At 48.5% G+C, this 19,494-nt stretch overlaps 1 protein-coding gene across 2 annotated transcripts in view; it reads left to right on the top strand.

Moving 5' to 3' along the window:
• The window catches only part of GALNT13 (polypeptide N-acetylgalactosaminyltransferase 13), a 157,172-nt gene that overhangs the window by 44,785 nt on the left and 92,893 nt on the right, over positions 1 to 19,494 (top strand). For both annotated transcript variants that reach the window (XM_075092714.1, XM_075092713.1), the window contains exon 4: positions 15,425 to 15,593. In XM_075092714.1, coding sequence (XP_074948815.1) covers positions 15,425 to 15,593 — 169 coding nt within the window. The remainder of the gene's footprint in view (positions 1 to 15,424; positions 15,594 to 19,494) is intronic.

Genomic DNA, 19,494 nt, shown 5'->3' with positions numbered 1-19,494 from the left:
GACCTGTTAATGAAAGCAGGTAAAATGCTGAAGTAGAAAAACTATGCATCAGTAGTGGTTTGACAGTAGAATGCCAGGCAAGGGGGTCAGGGAAGGTGTAAAATGCAAAAATAAATGAAATGCCTTTTACCTTCACTGCATTCAATTACTGTCTGCCTAATTTTGTTTTGCAGAAGACTGGTTTGACTGTCACTGGTAATCTAACGTTTGGTACTCTACCTGTGCTTCAGTATTTTTGGTGTTGTTGGTAATGGCGAGTTTTTAAAAATAAAGAACTGGTGCTGCGGCAGAAAATGGCACAGACGTACATACACAAACTTGTTCGACAAAGATCTCCACTGGCCAGCAGAGTTGCGAGCGGCAGTCGCGTGGTGTGTAGTAATGCCATTACGGCGGTATAAAGTATTTTTAGAAAGAGCAGCCGTTGCGCAGTGCCCGTGGTGGGCGGGAGGGCAGGGGGAGCACGTGAAGGACCCCTGAGCAAGGGAGTCTCTTGCTGAGCAGCAGGAACTTCTGAAACGTGGCCCAAAATGCGTGGCAGGCCGATGCTCCGTCTGCTCGCTTTCCATCGGCTTTTGCTTGCTTAGCACTTAGCATCAGCTAGATATTTCCATTACATCTAAATTAATATTGATACACCAATACATCTTTCCTGGGTTATTGCTCATTTATAATGATTTTCAGAGAGGTATCTCGTGTTGTACGTGCAAGGCCAGGACTCAGAAAGCACAGCCGTAGAGATGATGGAGGAGCGGGTGACTCACATGCATCCCATCCAGCGGGTGGGTCGGTGCTGTCGATGCCACTGTACTGTGCGTGCGTTCCCAAAGCGCTGCGGGCAGGACGCGGGGCGGAGGCTCCCTTGCGGCTGCTGCTTCCCCGGCGCTGCCTGCGAGGCATGGAGCCGCAGGGAGCCTGCACGCCGCCGGGCAGCGCCTGCGGGCAGGGGAGGAGGCCTTGGAGTCCCCCGTCCCGATGCACGTGTGCCGTGTGTAACGCCTGCTCGCGGCTTTCCCGTGGCCTTAGCTTTGGATGTTCCCTGTGAGTGCGTGAGATGGTCGCACCCTGTACTTTGGCGTGAGCTTGTGAAAGAGCCCCGGAGTCGCAGGCAGGCGCAGCTGTTCCACTCTCACCCTTCGCTTCTTTTTAATTTCCCTCTTTACTAGCTTTTTTGGCTCACTGCATGGCGAGTGCCTTCTGCTTTTCTTCACTGAGCTGTTCCTAAGAAAAGCTAGTCCCTGCTCTTTCCTCCGATGGCTACGCTGCCTGTTCGGTTATAACCAGGAGTTGGCGAAGGCGGGGTAGCGCTTGGGAGGTTTTTAGGCTTTGCTGTTGTACATGTGACCTGCTGGGTGCTTGCAGGTGCCCCGAGGGTGGCTGGTTGCTGCGGCCGGGCAGGCGATGAGCCCTCATGCAGCCGGGGCTGCGGCTGCTGCGGCCGGGCAGGCGATGAGCCCTCGCGCAGCCGGGGCTGCGGCTGCAGCGGCCGGGCAGGCGATGAGCCCCCGCGCAGCCGGGGCTGCGGCTGCTGCGGCCGGGCAGGCGATGAGCCCCCGCGCAGCCGGGGCTGCGGCTGCAGCGGCCGGGCAGGCGATGAGCCCCCGCGCAGCCGGGGCTGCGGCTGCTGCGGCCGGGCAGGCGATGAGCCCCCGCGCAGCCGGGGCTGCGGCTGCTGCGGCCGGGCAGGCGATGAGCCCCCGCGCAGCCGGGGCTGCGGCTGCTGCGGCCGGGCAGGCGATGAGCCCCCGCGCAGCCGGGGCTGCGGCTGCTGCGGCTGGGCAGGCGATGAGCCCCCGCGCAGCCGGGGCTGCGGCTGCTGCGGCCGGGCAGGCGATGAGCCCTCATGCAGCCGGGGCTGCGGCTGCTGCGGCCGGGCAGGCGATGAGCCCCCGCGCAGCCGGGGCTGCGGCTGCTGCGGCCGGGCAGGCGATGAGCCCCCGCGCAGCCGGGGCTGCGGCTGCAGCGGCCGGGCAGGCGATGAGCCCCCGCGCAGCCGGGGCTGCGGCTGCTGCGGCCGGGCAGGCGATGAGCCCCCGCGCAGCCGGGGCTGCGGCTGCTGCGGCCGGGCAGGCGATGAGCCCTCGCGCAGCCGGGGCTGCTGCTGCTGCCGTGCCCGACCAAGCTCCTGCAGGGCGGCAGCTGCCGAAGCAGCATCTTCCGATGGCCTGCATATAGGAGAGGAGGATGATTGCTTGTGAAACGCGATTGTGATGAAACCATTTGACAACGTAGCTGGGAGTAATATATTTACAGTTGCTTCTTCCAGGGCTGATAATAACAACCATTGATATTTTACAGATGCTGAGGTTTCACAGCGCTTTCCCTCAGCCTGTTGAAAGACTTTTTCAGGGATTCAGCGATTACCTGATATCAGGGTTTTCGCACTGCTTCATTCCCAGGTTTCTCTTGAAGCCCATTATAGTGGAAAATTAAAGCAAACAACAACTGTAGATTATTACAACTGGAGATGCTGTTTTTTTTTTTTTAAAAAAGATATAAGCCTTTCAGTGTCACATTCATAAAGATACTGTTTATTAACTAGTTAGGGGTTTGGAAGGGGATGGGCTAGAATGGATAATTGTTTTTATCTTCTTGAAACCAGTTTGACTCTTCAGCCCAGTATTGTGGTTTGTTACCTTTGTGTTACAGCTGATTTGCTCAGAACAGTTGTGGTTCTGAACTGAATTGAACGAATATGCTATTTAATTCGTCTTTGCAGTCATACTGATGAGAATTCAGCACAAACAAGGCTTAGTAGCTCTGGAGAGCTTTTAACTTCAGAAGATTGAGCCATGTGGTCATTTAACCGTGTGTAGGTTTCTTGAGAATTTATGAAGCTTGTTCACGAGAGTGGATATATTTTTGAGAAGATGGCTCCGTTCACATCTTTGCTCTTAGAAGTGGCAGCCAGTATCTCCAAGTAGACTTCACATCCATCCTAAACGATATTTTTAATTTTATTTTTTTTTAATCTGATGCTGACTTTTTTCTCTCACTCCAGACCTCCTTGTTCCTCCTTAGACTTTCTGCCGTGAGGCTATCAGTAGCAGAGGCAGTGTAGGCTGGTATGTGTCTAGACAATTGTGTAGCAGAAATGCTAAAAATAGTATTTATGACGGAAGTTACAATGAGTTCTGATGCTTTTAGTACTGGAAAGCAACGTTCATTTTTTTTCAGAATCACGGAACTCTTGTGTTGAGAAATACTGTGAAGTAAATGATGTATTTAATGATGTTTATGACAACTCTACAGGATTTATTGCTACCGTATAATTAAAACTAGAATTCTTTATGCTCCAGATTAAGCTAATTCTGTGTGTAGTTCCGAGCAGCAGAGATACATCATGTAAATAGCGAAGGACTGCGAACTATCTTTTAGTTTATTGGATTCTGTATGGGGTTTATGGCAACAAATGATTTGAGATAAAACACCAGGATTATATTGAGATTCTTATACGCACTGTAGAGATGTAACTGAGAGAGAATTATTTTTCAGGATTCAGGTTTAAAAAAAACACATCAGACAAACAAAGCCCCCAGTCCTGCAGCCCTGGCTAGTGAAAGGCTACCGCGATTCCGGTCACGATGCCCACAGACAGAGAGCATCGCAGTGATGGAGGTGCTGGTGTATCGCACCCGGTCAGCAGCGCTCCGCGCGGCTGGGAAATTGGACGTGTGTTTCGGGTGATGGAGCAGGAACGTTCCTTAGCTTCAGCGCGCTTTGCTCTCTGAAGTCAGGGTGAAGGTTGCGATGGCTTCTCCTGAATTTCGGGTGAGTGCTGCCGCGTGTCACCGCTGCTGGCAGCACCGGGAGGCAGGGCTGTATGGATCAGGCCACGCAGCCATTCATTGGTTGCTCAAGTAAAACCGTTGGAAAGATGGAGTCGTTACCTTCAGCTGCCTTATTTATAGGAAAAAAAATCAAAGATGGTAAAATAAGCAATAAAAACAATGCTTTGAATTAAAACATTGGTCAAGTCACTTAATGGCAAACTAGAACAAAGTCCCAGAACTGGATTTCGTTCAGGAGACTGGAGGTTTTCCACGTGTGCCGTGGCTGCTGCGTGGACCGTCTCCAGTGCAGCTCCTACTAGCAAGGATTCGCTGTCTTCTGCTTTACAACCGGAGAGCAGTGCTACGTGGCCTAGAACAGCCACTACATGGCCTAGAACAGCTGCCTGTGCGACCTTTATCCCCCAAATACTGTTTAGCGGTAGGAGAAGAAGCGAGGAAGTTGTTCAATACTGTATGGCAGCTTTTTGTGCAAAGACAAAAACGAATGCTCTGCCACATTCTGCATGAGATACCGATTGGAGCTGAAAGCCTGCAGTTCTCTTGCGTGAAACTATTCCAGAAGTGTTTTCAGTAATACCGAATGATGGTTGTTTGGAACTGCAGGCTGTACACCACGTATAGAGAAGTTTGACAGGGAGGTACAAACCCCTGTTGTATTTAAAACCGTGGGGCTGGTTACAGCGAGGGACGCCGGCAGCGAGCTGCAGGTCAGGGCGGCGGGGGGAGCCACCCACGCCGTGTTTGTGGGCTGCGCTTTGTTGTCTGCGGCGGGCTTTCATTGCGCTCGGCAGCCGCCTCCAGATCTGGGGCCGGGTTTGAGGTTCTTTTTGTCCTGGCTACCCCAGCGATGATGGATCTTACCCCAAAATGGGCTGTGGGGAGACCACCGGCATTGCGCCCCTGTGAATCACAGCTCTCCCGTGAGGCTGGCACCCATCCTTGGGGGGGAACACGGTGTTGTCAGATGAGTCCCTTGCCTCGAGGGGATTCCCCTCTTTCCAGTTAATGTTCTTTTACTGGTGCATATCTGAACTCAAAGCACGCAGAGCCGAGTGTCTGGCGAGGGAGTATTTGTGCAGAGCTGTCAAAAGTACTGTAGTCTTTAAGTCTCTTCTTTTCATTTGGTCTTTCACATGTCACTTCTTCTCTGGCCAGTAGGGTGGTGTGGTGGACAGGGAGGATTTTTTTTTTTGCTGTCTTTCCTTATTACAGATCCACCTCCACCTCTCCGGTTCCAGCTGTGCCATCATTTCTTTTCCAGTTAAACTCCAGTTTGTTGACAGTCGTCCCCGAGCCCTTGGGGAAGCAGCCACGTTAAGTCTGCAGACCCCATCCATGCGGACGTGCAGGATGACTGAGGTCTGCGGCCGGGCTCCTGGTTTTCTGGAGAAGCGCAGGGCCGGTGGCCGGGGCCAGTGGGCCATGGGAGGAGAAAGCTCCTAGAATTCGCAAAATGGTGTTAAATTGCACATAGCGGAGCGAGGCTGAACTCGGGGTACGGTACCGAGTTAGGAGCATCTCCCTGCGTGTGGCTCTGTACGCAGCCGGCTTGCCTAGCTAAAGGTAGCGTGCAGTATCGGAGAGGCCCCGCCACAGGTTTTTATAAGATTCCTTGGGGAATGAGACAATGATTGATTTTTATGTAGTAAAATATAAATCAGTGATAATTAGGAGCTGCATAATGCATAACCTGCGTCTGGAAAGACCGGGCGCCTGGACTGATGGAGGCAGCAGCCGGCTCTGCCTGCTATCCAGGTCCTGGCTATGGTACTACCTGTTTATATATGCCTGTTTCAATCAAAAGTTCACTTATGAAATACTTTTTCAAATTTTCATTGTAAGTAGAGACAAATCGTCATGTACTAAGACATATTTACCAGTAAACCATTCACATTTTATCCTCTACGTATTGTGTATACGGGCATGTCCGAGGAGACTTTGCGTATCAGGCAGATGGTAATTGCACGTCACTTACACCCCGTTGGCTACCGACTCCCTGTCTCTGTACTAAGATCAATTTTATCCTCATCTAGTTGTTTTTATCTTTCAAAACAGCAATAGTGTAATTATTTCCTCAGTTTCTTACGAAGTTGGGTATTTATCCTTTCAAACTGCTCACGATCCCAGCAGCTGCAGAACGAGTGAGATTCGGGCTGCCGTCAGCCCCTTAATACGAAGAGAGTTGGCTGCTCTGTTGGTCAAGGAGGTGCCGTCACCTCTCCTGGGCTGTGCATACGCGGGGCGGCTCCTCCCTGCAGAGGGTGACCCCGCAGCCCCATGGCCGGGGGTGCACCACGCCCCTCCGGAGGGAGGCGCCCCGTTTCCGAGGGCAGCTCGCAGCCCGGGCAGCAAACTGGTAGTTTTGAAGCTCGCTGGTGTGGTCGCTGCTGTTGGCAGAAGACGAGGTTTTTATCTGCAGTGGAAGAGTATAAAGTGGTATTTCCGACTTCCTCTTTTAGATATTTTGACCGATTAATAATATATGAATAAGGTTGGAATAACTGACTGACTAAACAGATTCTGAAACGAGAAGATGCTTTTTGGTGCCACGGGTGTTTCTCGCTGTTGGCAGCGCCTGTTGATGACGGTTGTACACGGTAGCCACGCAACACCCTCACCTTGCAAAGCGTTTGCAACGCGCTTGGTGGTTAAACCAAAAAGCTGTGGGTTTCTGCTCATCGGCATCGCTGCTGCTTACTCGTCACCAAGGGGGCTTGAAAGTACCGCTGGGCCGTTGCTGCGGACAGCGGTCCTTCTCCTCGCCGTGTCGGGGGGCGGGGGGGTGTGAGCTGACGGCTGGGCTGTGCTCTGTGGCCAACAGGTCTTCGGGACGCTCCCGTCTGAGCTCAGCCCGCGACGGTGGGACGCACGCAGCTGGGCGGGGGGGAGGCCCCGCTCTGGGGGGATGGACCCCACAGCCCCCCACGGAAGAGCTGCCCCTGCTCGCTGCAAAACAGCATCGTTACGTTTACAGTGTTATTTGTTACTCAAAACCGAAGTGCAGGCGTTACAAGGCAGGAATAAGCAAGGAAGGTGAATGTTTGGGGCGAAAAAACAACCAAAGAAAAGCGTGGATGATGAGTCCTTATACCTTCTGAGTATTGCCGTGCTTATTTGTGCAACAGCCCCCATGCAGAGCCTTTACTGAATTGTTAAATAAATTGAATGCTTTGAAATCTATTGGGCTTTGCCTTTTTTCTCTCCTTTCTTTATCTTGAATTTTGTGCTTTCTATTCTCCACTCCACCAAAGACCTCAGTGCTTCTAATAAGCCCATGTGAGGGGGTTGTTTTCATTTCCAAAGGAGGCCTATCTCCGCTGACAGATGATGAAAAATGTCTGCAGGCAGAATGCTGGAAAAATAGCATTTTTATTCTTTGTGGGCATGCTTCGTGTCAGTTCCATTATCCCTGTGTGCACCAAGATGGTCATTGAAGAGATGAGCTGTTAATTCTTGTGCTTGGAGGTAAAGCTATTTTTGATAGACATATATTATTTTTTAAAAAAGCACACTTCAAAAGTGTTTGAAATCCGCTTCAGTAAGTTAATGAGCAAAACTGCTGAATCACTGCTCCTTCTTAGCTGCAACCATTAAGTAGAGTTAACTGAAGCACCGTGAGGCGCATACAGATAGACGCCTCCTTCGAAAAGTGTTATGTATGCAGCTCCTTCAGAAACGACGCAAGTGTGACAAGGAAGTTTGCAGAGGACTGTAGATTGCTTTGGTTTCAAGATCTAGCCTGGAGAAGAGGGGGCTGAGGGGAGCCCTTCTCGCTCTCTGCAGCTGCCTGAGAGGGGCTGGAGTGAGGGGGGGGTCGGTCTCTGCTCCCAGGTCACCAGTGACAGGACGAGAGGGAATGGCCTCAGGCTGCGTCAGGGGAGGTTTAGGTTGGAGATGAGGGGAAATGCCTTCCCTGCCAGAGCGGTCAGGCCCTGGCACAGGCTGCCCAGAGAGGGGGGGAGTCACCGTCCCTGGGGGGGTTCAACCACCGTGCAGACGTGGCACCTGGGGACATGGTTTGTGAGGCCTGGGGGTGTTGGGTTGGGGGGTTGGACGTGATGATCCGAGAGGTCTTTTCCAACCTTAATAGTTCTATGATTCTATCTTGAAACATAATCACAGAAGAAGAGTTCTGCTGCAGATTCAAGCAGCCTTGTTCACTTTGCCAGATGTGTATGAATTTATGCCCTTGAAGGACAGAAGCTTTTTTTTTGTTGTTTTGGTGCTTGATTCAAACCAAGCTCGGTTTCATTGAGTGAAACCAGTGGTGCAGAAAAGGCAGGCAAGGATGATTTCAGGTACTGCTTGGCCTCTCTGTGGGGAGAGACTAAATTAAATAATTCTAATGCTTGGAGAAGTGGTAAGCAAGGAGGGATAGACTGAGGATTTGTAAAGGCATAAATAGGCAGAGAAGGTTGATTAGGGATTCACTGTGTCTCCCAAGGCAAAACCCAATGAAGACGTGAGATAGCAAATCCAAAGCAAATAAAAGGGGTGCTATTTTTTGCCAACGGTGCTCCGTTAAGTCATGCAGTTCATTGTAAAAATGATAGATTTAAAAAGGGAGCATGCAAGCTGACGGCAATCTATTGAACGCAAGGCTCTGGGTACAGCCCCCACCGCCGCAAAGGGAAATCTGTGGAAGAAATATTTTAAAACTTGTGTCTTATTTTTTCTGCCGTGATCCATCAGTTGCTCTCAGACAGTGTACGAAGCCAGACAGACCTTTGATCTAGGGAAGGATTTGTCATCTTGTGATTTACTGGAAGCCTTTCCCAGACGGGCACAAACCGAAGGAAGGTTATTGGGTTTGGTGTGCTGAATTATGGTATTAAAAACTGGAAGAGGCCTGAAGACACTTAATCTAATCAGTTCTGCTGTCGATATTGTTTATCCCTGTGGTTTTTGTAGTTCTGTTGTGAATTACTTGACAAACAAGTTTTTCTTAATTTGCGTGCTGCATCATCAGCGCCGACTTTGGGTTTTGGTCAGTAGAAGTCCTCTGGCTTTAGCTGAGATTTCTCTTTGCTCAGTTCCCAGCAAACCCTCCTAACTTTGCCTGTCTGTGCTAAACCCTTTTAATATTCTTCAAGTGCATCAGTTCTCCAGTTTTTATAGAAATAATATGAAAATTCTTCTACTTCCTCAGGTGTATCAAGGTACAAGTATAATTCACTAGCTTATTGCTTAGGTTTCATTTAAGTTTCCTTGAAAGGCTGTAAAAACTTTCTCTTCAAAGGTTTCAAAGCAAATATTAAAAAAAAAACCAAACCGAAACCAACAATCCACATATGCTGTGGCTGTTTTAAGTCCTGTTCATTATGTCCTGTGGTGTGGGGAAAGCGTGGTGACCTGGGATCCGCTTCCATCCCTATTCTTCTCTCATTTTTTTTCTTTCATCTTACATTTAAACAATGATGAGTAGACTGCAATTTCAAGTTCGTTAATCGATGTGATTTACGGAGGAGAAGAGGAATCCAGGTCTCTATTTTGTTAAGGTTTTCCACAGTGTGAATTCTTAATATTAGAAGATTGAGCTTATACAATCTTTGTGGAAAGAAGCAATGAGGTGTGTATGTGTCATAGGCACCTGGCAGCAGCAACGGTGTGAGCAGGGTAGCGCCTATGTGCAGCCATCCTTCTCTTTCTTTTGCTTACCGTTTAAGATGTGGATATCTATATGTGCGGGTCGGTCAAACACAACCTCTATCCCTACAGCTCAGGAAGGTATTGTCCAGTAAATACAAACTCAGTGAATTACCGAGGAGCGGTGTGAAAGACCGACACAAGCCCATGGAGACCCACCAGCAAGGCCAGATCACAGAATGAGGCAGAAATAGCAAAGGACAGTGAAGCGTGACATGGAAGTGTTGGACAAGCGTAGCAGCAAGAGGAAAGCCTCATAAGGAGCGAGGTGGGGTTTCAACACAAAGGAAAAGCAAAGAGCAGCTGAGTCCAAGTTTTTTGTTTCCTGTTGGTTTTTAGTATTCATGAAAACTTTGGACTTACAAACAGCAGAAGTGTTCCCAAAGTATTTCTGGATCAGACATGGCAATAACCTTATGGGTCGACGGCCAGGTAATGTTTATGTAGAAAAATCAAATACGCCTCTGAGTTTCTTCCACACTGGCTTCAAGGATCGTGGCTATCCCTGAGTGCCCCCTCGGGTCCCCATTACAATTGCAAGTTGTTTAAAATTCAAAATACGAGCCTGGAGGTGAGTTCACGTACTTTGGAAGGTGGCAGCGCTGCCTGTTGGCTGTGGGCATGGGCTGGGAAGGGCTGCTCCTGATGGGGACATGCAGCCTCTGTGGGGTCAATCAGCTCTTTCCGTCGGGGGGAAAAACCTGGAGGCAGCAGGGCCTGGAAAATCTTAGACCTCTCCTGGCTGGAGGATTTGCGTAACCTTCTCCAAGATTTGGGCAGCCTCTGCTTGTGAAGGCCGGGCTTTCCAGTAGCACTGCAGCGGGATGGAGCTGTTACCCGCTGCTGAGTCGTTCAGAGTCGGCGATCTTCACAGCGCTCTCGAAAAGAAGGATAAAAGCGATGTGGGAAAGGTGTTTGGGACCGTGAATTCGAAGTGATGTTTTTGAAGATGTGCTCTGTAGGGAAATTGCTTGCTGTGCTCATTTTAGCTTGTGAACGCCAGGACGGGTGGAGTAATTCATAATCAGCAGTGTGCCTTCACTGATTGTTTCCTCTTTTACCATTCGTACAATTGGAATATGTAAGAAACAGATTTTTTTTTTTTTAATCCTCTAGATAAAGGGGTTCTCTGTTATGTTTATATTCTCTGCTTGAAGAGTGTGTGTGTGTGTGTGCGTGTGTGTATGTTTTACATAAAGATTTTGGTACGGAAACTTGAATACAAGTTCGGTGTTTTATAAAATACCCTGAACAGTTTGATCTAAAGTATGCCGTACGGATGAAGTGTGCTGTACTTCCTAGAAAAGAGGGTAAAGCAGAACGTAAAGCTTTGGTGAAATGCCAATATCAATATTTGGAAAAGCTGAAAAATTGTTTTGTTTGCTTTGCATAAATAACAGGTGGTTCAGTAGAAATATTTATAGTGGCTTTGTGCAGTTCAGAAAGCCAGCTTCGGGGACATACCTGGTGTTGGAAGAGTTTTGACACCATCTTTAGATTCTCGGATCTGCTGAGTGCAAGCAAAAACCGAATTTTCTATGAAAAGTTCAGTCAAACTGAATATTTGCAAGGGATCTTAATTTGCGAAGTATTCCCGCCATCTCTGCTATTCTGATGTCTGCTTGGGTCGTGTTTTAATATTTTACATACTGTTTGGAAAAGGGAAAGTGTTATTTTCCCCCACTCAGATGTGGTTGGCTGTTGTGCATCTGCATCTGCTGCGTCTGAGGTGGCCGAGGGCCGTCTCTTACGGAGGCGCTGGGTTCAAACCTTGCTCATTGAAATACAGGAGAGAAAATGCAAGAAGAGATGGTCCTGGGTACGGATTTGAGCTACACCTCTGAAAATGTCAGCGTGTATGTGGCTGTTAGCTCATAAACTGTGAGCATCTTCTTTAAAGATTTAATAAGTTGAGGTTGCTGCGTTTTAACTGGAGCAGAATTAAATATGTTTTTCCATCACAGATATGCATGTATTGAAATACAATCTGATAGTACTTGGCTTTGAATAAAACTGTGGGAGTGGAAAGGCTGTTTAGGAAATTTCTGATTAGTTTTATAATGAATGTCAGGTCAGGGAGATCTCACTGAAGTTCTATCATGATGGACCTTAGCGAACAATGGAAGAACACAGAATCTTGTAATGAAAATTGATTTTGCAGATGAAGGAATATATACCTCATGCTTTCAGAAAGAATAAACAAAAGCTTTCAGGCTGAGTTTAATCCGAGTCCCTGTGATGGTCCGTTGCAAAAGAGCTGGGGTTTCTGATGAATTATTTACAGAGAGTTTACACTGGAGCATAACATCCTCTACAGCTCTCTCCCTGTTACCTGGGCTTGGAGCATGAAACCCTTTGCGGTAGGTGTTCCATGCATGTCAGGGAGATACAGTTTTGATATTTGACTTACTACAAGGAGGGTCAGCAAATTTGCTGTTGTAACAATGGCTGTGCTAATAACAGGTTGCTAAATTCCCCCCCCCCCGTAATTAATTTGTCTTAAGGAAAAGTTTCCAATTTCTACAGGAGGATTTTGTCACCAAGATATTTTTGGCCAATCCCAAAGTATTTCAGCAGGATACAAAACCATGCTGGTACGCTGCCTTATTATTTTGGAGACATTTAGTTTGGATGCCTCATTGTGCTCTGCCTCTTGGTGCTCCTCCAGCTCTCACGCCACGTGGCAGGTCGTGGCACAAGATGCCCAGGGTCCCCTCTCCCGGTGTCCCCTCTCCCGGCTCGCGCCGGGGCTGCAGCGAGTCAGTCGGACCATGAACCGCGTGGCTACCTGCCCGGGCAGGGAGATGGTACACGTGCTGATGCGGTATTACGGAGAGGTGGTCCTGGTGTTCTGGGGAGCGCCTGTAAAGCCCTCAGAGCTAGTCCAGACAGCTTTGGAAGAAGAAAAAAAGCCAAAGAATCTCTCTTTGCTTCCAAAAGATGATCTGACTGAAGGATGGAGCAAGGACAAGCTTCCTCCACCTTCTCATCACTCCTCTTCCTCCTCAGAGACGTTCATGCCTCTTTCGAGGATCTCCTTCCTTTCCATTTATGTTGTGTTTGTCCAGGAGAAGGACATTGGCCAAGCTCCTTTCTGTGCTTCTTACCCATTTGCCGTGGTTTCAGCGGCCACGCTGCCTCTCTTTGCCTGCTCCCTGCTGCTGTTTAGATAAATTCGCGCCCTCTGCCTCTTCCAGCAGAAAGGAAGCGGAATTTATTTCCATAAATAACATTTGCAGCTTGAGGGACTAAATCTTCAAATTGCGGTCTCTGAGGAGTCTCGTCGTTCCTCCAGAAAGCGACGGTATAGCAGAGCTTAATTACCAGCCATCAATCCCAAATATTTTACGTTTGTATTACGCATTGCATAAATATGAAGTGTTGCGAGAGGAATTTAATAGCATATACAACGCGTAACTGTGTGCGTACCTGGGCAGTGCAGGTTTCCAGGCAATTCTGTGGGTGAAGCGTAGCTGCGGAGAGGCGCAGCGTTGCGCTCCAGGGCAGCTGAAATCACAGCACGGCTGTGCTCTTCTCGTACTTTATTTCTTTCCGGTGGTAATTCTGAATGGTTTTGACTGTCAGGCGTATTCTCCAAGATAAAATTCTGCCTATTAGGGAACATATCTAGCAGTGTAGTCATTAATTCCTTTCCCAAAGCCAGGTGAGAGGAGTCAGCAGCTCTGCTCAGACATGAAAAAAGGTATCTAATAGCATCTCAAGCATGCCTTCGGTGCTGGTGCCAGTGCCACAGCCGGTTTAGCTCCCGGGAGGATGCTGCCGACTCCAGTACGCATTAACCGCTGAGCCTGTCATCCGTGGGAAACCATGTTGGATGCAGAGGGCTTCACAGCCGCCACATTTAAGATTTAAGCATCTCCCTGATAGCAATTTCACCTTCGCAAGTAATCACAGCGAAAGCTAATAATTTCTTCCTGTTGCAGAATATAAAGGTGTTGCTTCTTATCAAAGGGAAGGATAAAAAAATATATCAGATAATACTGTAAAAGGTTCTTCGCTCAACGGAAGCATAAACTAGAACTGCAGAAACACACTTTCTGTGCCCAGAGTCTGTAACATTTATTTTTTAAAAGCCGTTTCTGTAAAACTCTGCTAGGCTGTTGTGGCGAGCCCTGATGTTGTAAAACTCTGCTAGGCTGTTGTGGCGAGCCCTGATGTCTGATTTCCTTGGGAAAATCATAGATTTTTCCTCATAAAGTCACTTAGTCTTCTTCCTGTGCATCTTGTAGCAAAGGGTTTATGCTTCAAGCATTTTATTTTTTTGGTAGCAAAAATAAATGCTTTAATTACTCTTCAGCTGGTAGAGAAGCCTTCGTAAGTGGCAGTCTTTCAAGATATTAAGCATCAAATCACAGAATCCCAGATTCCCAGGTGGGAAGGGACCTCAGGGATCATCTAGCCCAACCTTTCTAGGAAGAGCGCAGTCTAGACAAGATGGCCCAGCGCCCTGTCCAGCCGACTCTTGAAGGTGCCCAACGTGGCCGAGCCAACCCCTTCCCTGGGGAGATTATTCCAGAGGTGACTGTCCTCACTGTGAAAAATTTCCCTCTCGTGCCCCATCGGCATCTCCCCAAGAGCAACTTGTGTCCATCCCCCCTTGTCCTCTCCATGGGACTCCGTGTAAAAAGGGAGTCTCCATCTCCTTCGTAGCTGCCCCTTAAGTACTGGTACATGGGGATGAGATCCCCTCTGAGCCTCCTTTTCTCCAGGCTGAACAAACCCAGCTCTCCCAGCCTGTCCTTGTATGGCAGCTTCCCGGCCCTCTGATCATCCTGGTGGCCCTTAAATGTTTCAGAGTAATTTTGATACTAAAGATGAAAAACGAATGTGGTGGCAGAAGAATAAAACCAAGATCCCTGCGTTAAGAGAAAGTGGTCACGTTGGCAGGTGGCGTGGAAGGAGGGAGCGTGGGAGGTGCCGGGAGCGTCGCCGCTGCCCAGCGCCCCCGGGTGACCCCCGCGGCACTGCGGGTGCGAGCAGGGTCCAGCGCTGCCTGTTCGTGAGAGGAGCAAGGAGCCGTTATTGCTAAAGACAAGCCAATCAGTGGTAATTAATCTGCTTCAGTCAAGGGGCTGATTTAGAGCGGGAATGTGAAATTAGTTAAAAATTGAGGTGGCTGTTGATAAAACGTCTAAGTTGGGAGTAGCTGGGAGGGGAGGGGGCCTCTTCGGCTTAGCTGCACACCCGGGTTGAAGGAAACTCTCATCTTCTGGAGGGCTTTTGCTTTAGAATAGTGACCATAACTGTTTGTACACGTGGGGGGTTTCCTTTCGTTTTCACATACTGTTTCCTAAAAAGGCAAGTCTGTATTTTGTTTATTTTTCTGTGCTTCTACGAGACAATACTATAATTTCCCTTAAAATTCAAAATAGACTGTACAAATATTTCTCAAAACTAGGCTCTAATAATATGTAAAAGCTACTCTGTCAGGGTGGGGATACTGTGTTTTTCAGGACAGTTTTGGGTGTTTTTGTCACTGAAGATTGAATTATTTACTTACAGGGCTGGGATTATGCTATCACGTGCCTGGTACTTAAAACTAAATAAAAACCAAAAGATGGTTGGAATTAGTTGCATACACATGTTCTCCAGTTATCTTCAATAGCTATAAAAGTGTTTTCCAAACCTTTTCTGTCTGCAGGATCTCATGGAGGATCTGGTGCTGTGCTTTGTAATCCTGGTGTAAATCTCTTGAGAACGGTTGTTTACCGTCACTGTGATTACAGCCAAAAGCCGCAAGGGAGCGAATCTGGGATCTTTAGTCACCTTCGAAGGCATCTAGCTAGAAATTCAGATCCGGATAGAGAGAGAACCTCACAGCGGAGCACAGAGAAAATTGTGATGTGTTATTACCTTTTTTTAACGTTCCTTGCTGGGTGCCCAAACCTGCCGATCCCTGTTGGTGCGGAGTAAAACCGCCGCCCACGTGCTAAAAGTCGGCCTTTTGCTCTCTTGTGTTACAGCTGTTATTTCTCGAAACCAAGAAGGACCTGGCGAGATGGGAAAGGCTGTGCTCATTCCTAAGGATGACCAGGAGAAGATGAAAGAGCTGTTCAAAATCAACCAATTTAACCTGATGGCCAGTGACTTGATCGCCCTGAACCGCAGTTTGCCCGATGTGAGGTTAGACGGGTGAGTCCCCGCGTGCCCCGGTGCCGCCTGCAGAGCCCCGGCCCGCGCCCGCCTCCGGCCCCTTCCGCGGCGCGAGGCAGCGCCGCCTCGAGGTCAGCTGGCGGGCGTGAACAGCGGTGTTTGAAAACCCGCGGGTTTACCGCTTCCGATGGCTTCTGATGCAGACTTCCTAAGGGGAGGGGTTTCGGCGTCACAAACGCCGCCGTCCTGCGCAGTTTGCCTGGTGAGCAGCTGAAAATTGTCAGCTTAGAGCCAGCCGTTGGCACGGCGGCACGTCGCAAAGTGCCCTGCGGCGCGTCTTATCACCTGCAGTAACGGAAACCTTTTTCTTCGGGGAAAACTTTATTTCTAATGTTTTAAAATTATAAAAATATCAATGTCAATTTTATAAATTTTTATAACCGCGCTGCCAGCGTTTAAAAATTGACATTTTAAGGCTGATAAAGAGAAGATACTACCAACACCAAAGGCTGCCTGCAGGATGTAGTTTTCTGTCTGATTTAGCCATAGACATTTCCGGAATAATCGGAATTTTGTAGAAGGTCTCTCAAAATGTTTTGTGACAATATAAAAACCGAGGCGGGGTTTGTGGTTGGGGTTTTGGCGGGTTTTGTTTTCTTTTTAAGTCTAGTGACTTACTAATTTTGAGTGAAGCCTGTGGTGACTTTGAGACCGTGGAGTAGCTCTGGGGAGTGTTTCACCGAATCCAGTGTATTATTTTTAATGGAATTTACGGATTAATTTTTCCAGTCACAACAGTGGGCTTGTGTTTACACGTGTATTTGATGTGAGAGTACCAATGCGCGTGTTTATCTCCATTTCAATAGGGATTCCGATTGCTGTCTAAAGGTCCCGTAACAAGTAACGGCACTTCAGAGGAAGTCTAGCTCTGTTGTACACTTTGTCTTCAGCACTCAGAGAATTCCCTCCTGCCCCCCGGTAGCGGTGTTAAAGCTGACGGAGCAGCCTATCAAGCCTATTTTAACTCGAAACCTTTGCGTGAAGGCACGTTCTCTGAGGAGCCTTGGACTGACATTGCATGGAGGATTATCCAAATTTGCAGACTTCTGAACGTACAGTTTTAGAGGCAGGATTTTTTTTTCACCACTTCATTTTTATAGAAACCGAGTGTTGATTGAATTTTATCTTTTTCCAATGCATTTCACACCCCCCCACCCCGTTCTCCTTCAGCTACATAAATAGTCTGATTCTTATAACAAATAAAAATTCAGAGGAACAGAAGCATAGCTGAATATATACAAGCGGTCAGGTCTTCTAAAATCTCCCACTACTGCTTTTTAAACTGAATTGTCGCTTAGCTGAAATCCTGCTGATAGTGCTTTGTTTGAAATGAAATTCTTCAGGTTCCCATGAAAATTAAAAGAAAAGAAATACTTTGTTCCGTGGATTTTGTTTGGAAGTGCCTGCGAATAGTGGAAGCAGAAGCACTGCTTTAACAGCAGAGCTTGCTCACAAGCACCTCAGGCCATGCTTCTCCACAGCACAGTGGTTTGTAACTTGGTGATGCCAGGTTTCCGTAAAACGCCGCCTCACGCCGCTGCCAGCAAAGACATACTTTGCGAAACGGAAGCATCAGAAAAGCTTTATTGCTTATTGCATGTTTCTCTATCCCTCGCCCTTCTCAAGAGCGCCGGGGGAAGTCACGGCGAGCTGCTGGAGCTGGCTTCGGGGCTGCGATATTGCAGCAGGGACGGGGCATCTTGCAGACTTCCTGGGAAGCGAGGAGGACGCGCTGCGCTGCCGGCCTGGGGATTTCCCTTGCTGCTGCCTGACTGTTTTCTTGCGCCGCGATGCTCTTGGCAGGTGGCTCGGCTTAGCTTTAAACTACCCAAGTAGCAGTGGAGTGAGCGTTGCGTGCTCCTCCCTCACGCGGCCCTTGCAGCCCACGAAGAAAGAGGACGCGAGCGTTGCACGCGCCAGAGCGAGGGGGGACTCGCAAAGCCTCTCCCTGGCCTTTCCCTGGGCGCGAGCGTTGGCAGGGAAGCGCGTGTTGGAAAAACAGGTGAAGTGTTCGACTTCATGCACGGTTCTGCTCAGGCTGAGGGAGATGAGGTATTTAATACCGGGGGAAATCTGCCTAAATGCGTTTTCCCGATGACAAAAATTTCATGTTCTTTGTTGAAAGGCCAAAAAGTATTATGGGATTTAGAAGAAAAATAACTTTCTTTTCTCATTTTCCTCTTCAGACAGATGCTTTCGGTACGTATTCTGTCTTTACGGAGTATTGAATTGTTCTGAAAGCCAATTTGTAATGCTTTGGTATTAAGGAAGAATATGATTTGATGGTTAATATATTTTGTGTATGACAGAAAGACAGATTTTTATTGGCAGGTGGGACAGAGCATCCGATTTGCATCGGGTGTCTGACTTACTGTACCTTTCACATTATAAATGCGAGCTTTTCTTTCAGAGCCCAGGAAGTTTTCTCTGGCAAATTTAGATGAATAGAAGAAAAGAAAAGAAAAAAAAAAAAGGTTCTTGCTGGACGTGCGGTCTAGTTGGAAGCTCAAAATAACCTGTATACTTTGGTGTTGCGAGTAGTCATGAGCTGGTGAAAAGACCGGTGTTACCCAGGTATAAATGTATTAAATCTGTGTATTGGCTCTGGAGGGGCCGCACTAAATGCAGCAGCAAACTCGAGGCCAGAGAGAGGAAACTTTGCAGGACGCCCGTCGGGGTCAGGCGGACTGCGGGCAGGGCACCAGCCGGAGGGGAGCCGGCGAGCAGGCTGTGCGGGCAGCGGCTGGCGCAGCGCTCGGGACGGGGCCGGCTCCCCATCGCCGCGCAGTTACTTGCAGGCTGCGCTGGGAGATGGCCAAGCTGTTCTCCTGTAACGATGCCGGGGGATTAAAGGAATGAAGGGCATTTATAGAAGACTGACTAACTCTTGGCATGACTTGACCTTTTTTATTGTATCTGTCACATGTCAACGTTTTGCTGCGCGCAAGTGGTGTTTTCGCCTCTCCCTGAATATGCGCCATGCTGTTAAGTTGCGGGCTCTGTTCTGGCTGCCTGTGCGAGCAATTAAAGGGACTCGTGTGCCGTCGGGGTTGTGCGGGGGTCTCCGGGGGTGGTGGGGAGTTGCAGCTACTGGCAGCAGCCCTGAGCACTGCTCCTCTTCTCCGTCTTGCACGAGATGCCCCTGACGGGTGCAGCGGCTTTCCGTCTTGGGCTGGTTTAAGATGGAGATGTTGGGAAAACATCTGGATGCCTTTTTCTCAGTGACGTCCTCTTCCTGCTCCCAGTGGTGTCCGGCTCAGGCTTAAAGGAGAAAATGATGTGTCTGAAAACCTCAGCTTACCCATTAGTCCTGTGTTTAGAAGGTTTTGTGATTTCCAACTGTGGTTTGACCCTAAATGCAAAGTGTCGTCGTCTGGTGAGAGTTCCCACTGCCTTTATATCTCTATGAAAAATATTGACATTTGTGCATTATAATATTATGTCCGTGTAGCAAATGTACATTCTTACATCTACGAACAGACCTAGGAATTCTGGTAAGAAACAAACAGCCCAAGAAAAAGAAGAATCTTGTAATTTCTCCTTCTAGGAATTAATTCTTCAGTTATGCTACAGTACATTTATTGGCAAAGGCATTGGGAAGAGGGCAGTGAAAGGGAAGTAGAACACTGACACGGTACCCTTTTCATTGTTGTGGCATGTGTGTATATATATATAACATATATATATATTTAAAAAATGAATCCATTCCCATTCTGCTCCAGTTCTGGCCTTCCTCATTCCTTTTCCCTCTTTGATCCTCGCTGCACTTTTTGTGCACGTGGGCAACTTTATCCCGTCCCCCTGATGCGGGTGTCCAGGTTTCTCTCGCTTTGCCAAGGCTGCTGCCGTCCACATAGCGGTTCGCCTGTACTCCCGGGAG

This window comes from Phalacrocorax aristotelis, chromosome 5, assembly GCF_949628215.1.
Source record: "Phalacrocorax aristotelis chromosome 5, bGulAri2.1, whole genome shotgun sequence".
Taxonomy (NCBI): Eukaryota; Metazoa; Chordata; class Aves; order Suliformes; family Phalacrocoracidae; genus Phalacrocorax; species Phalacrocorax aristotelis.
The sequence above is the reverse complement of the archived record's forward strand: the minus strand, read 5'-3'. Positions and strand labels throughout refer to the sequence as shown.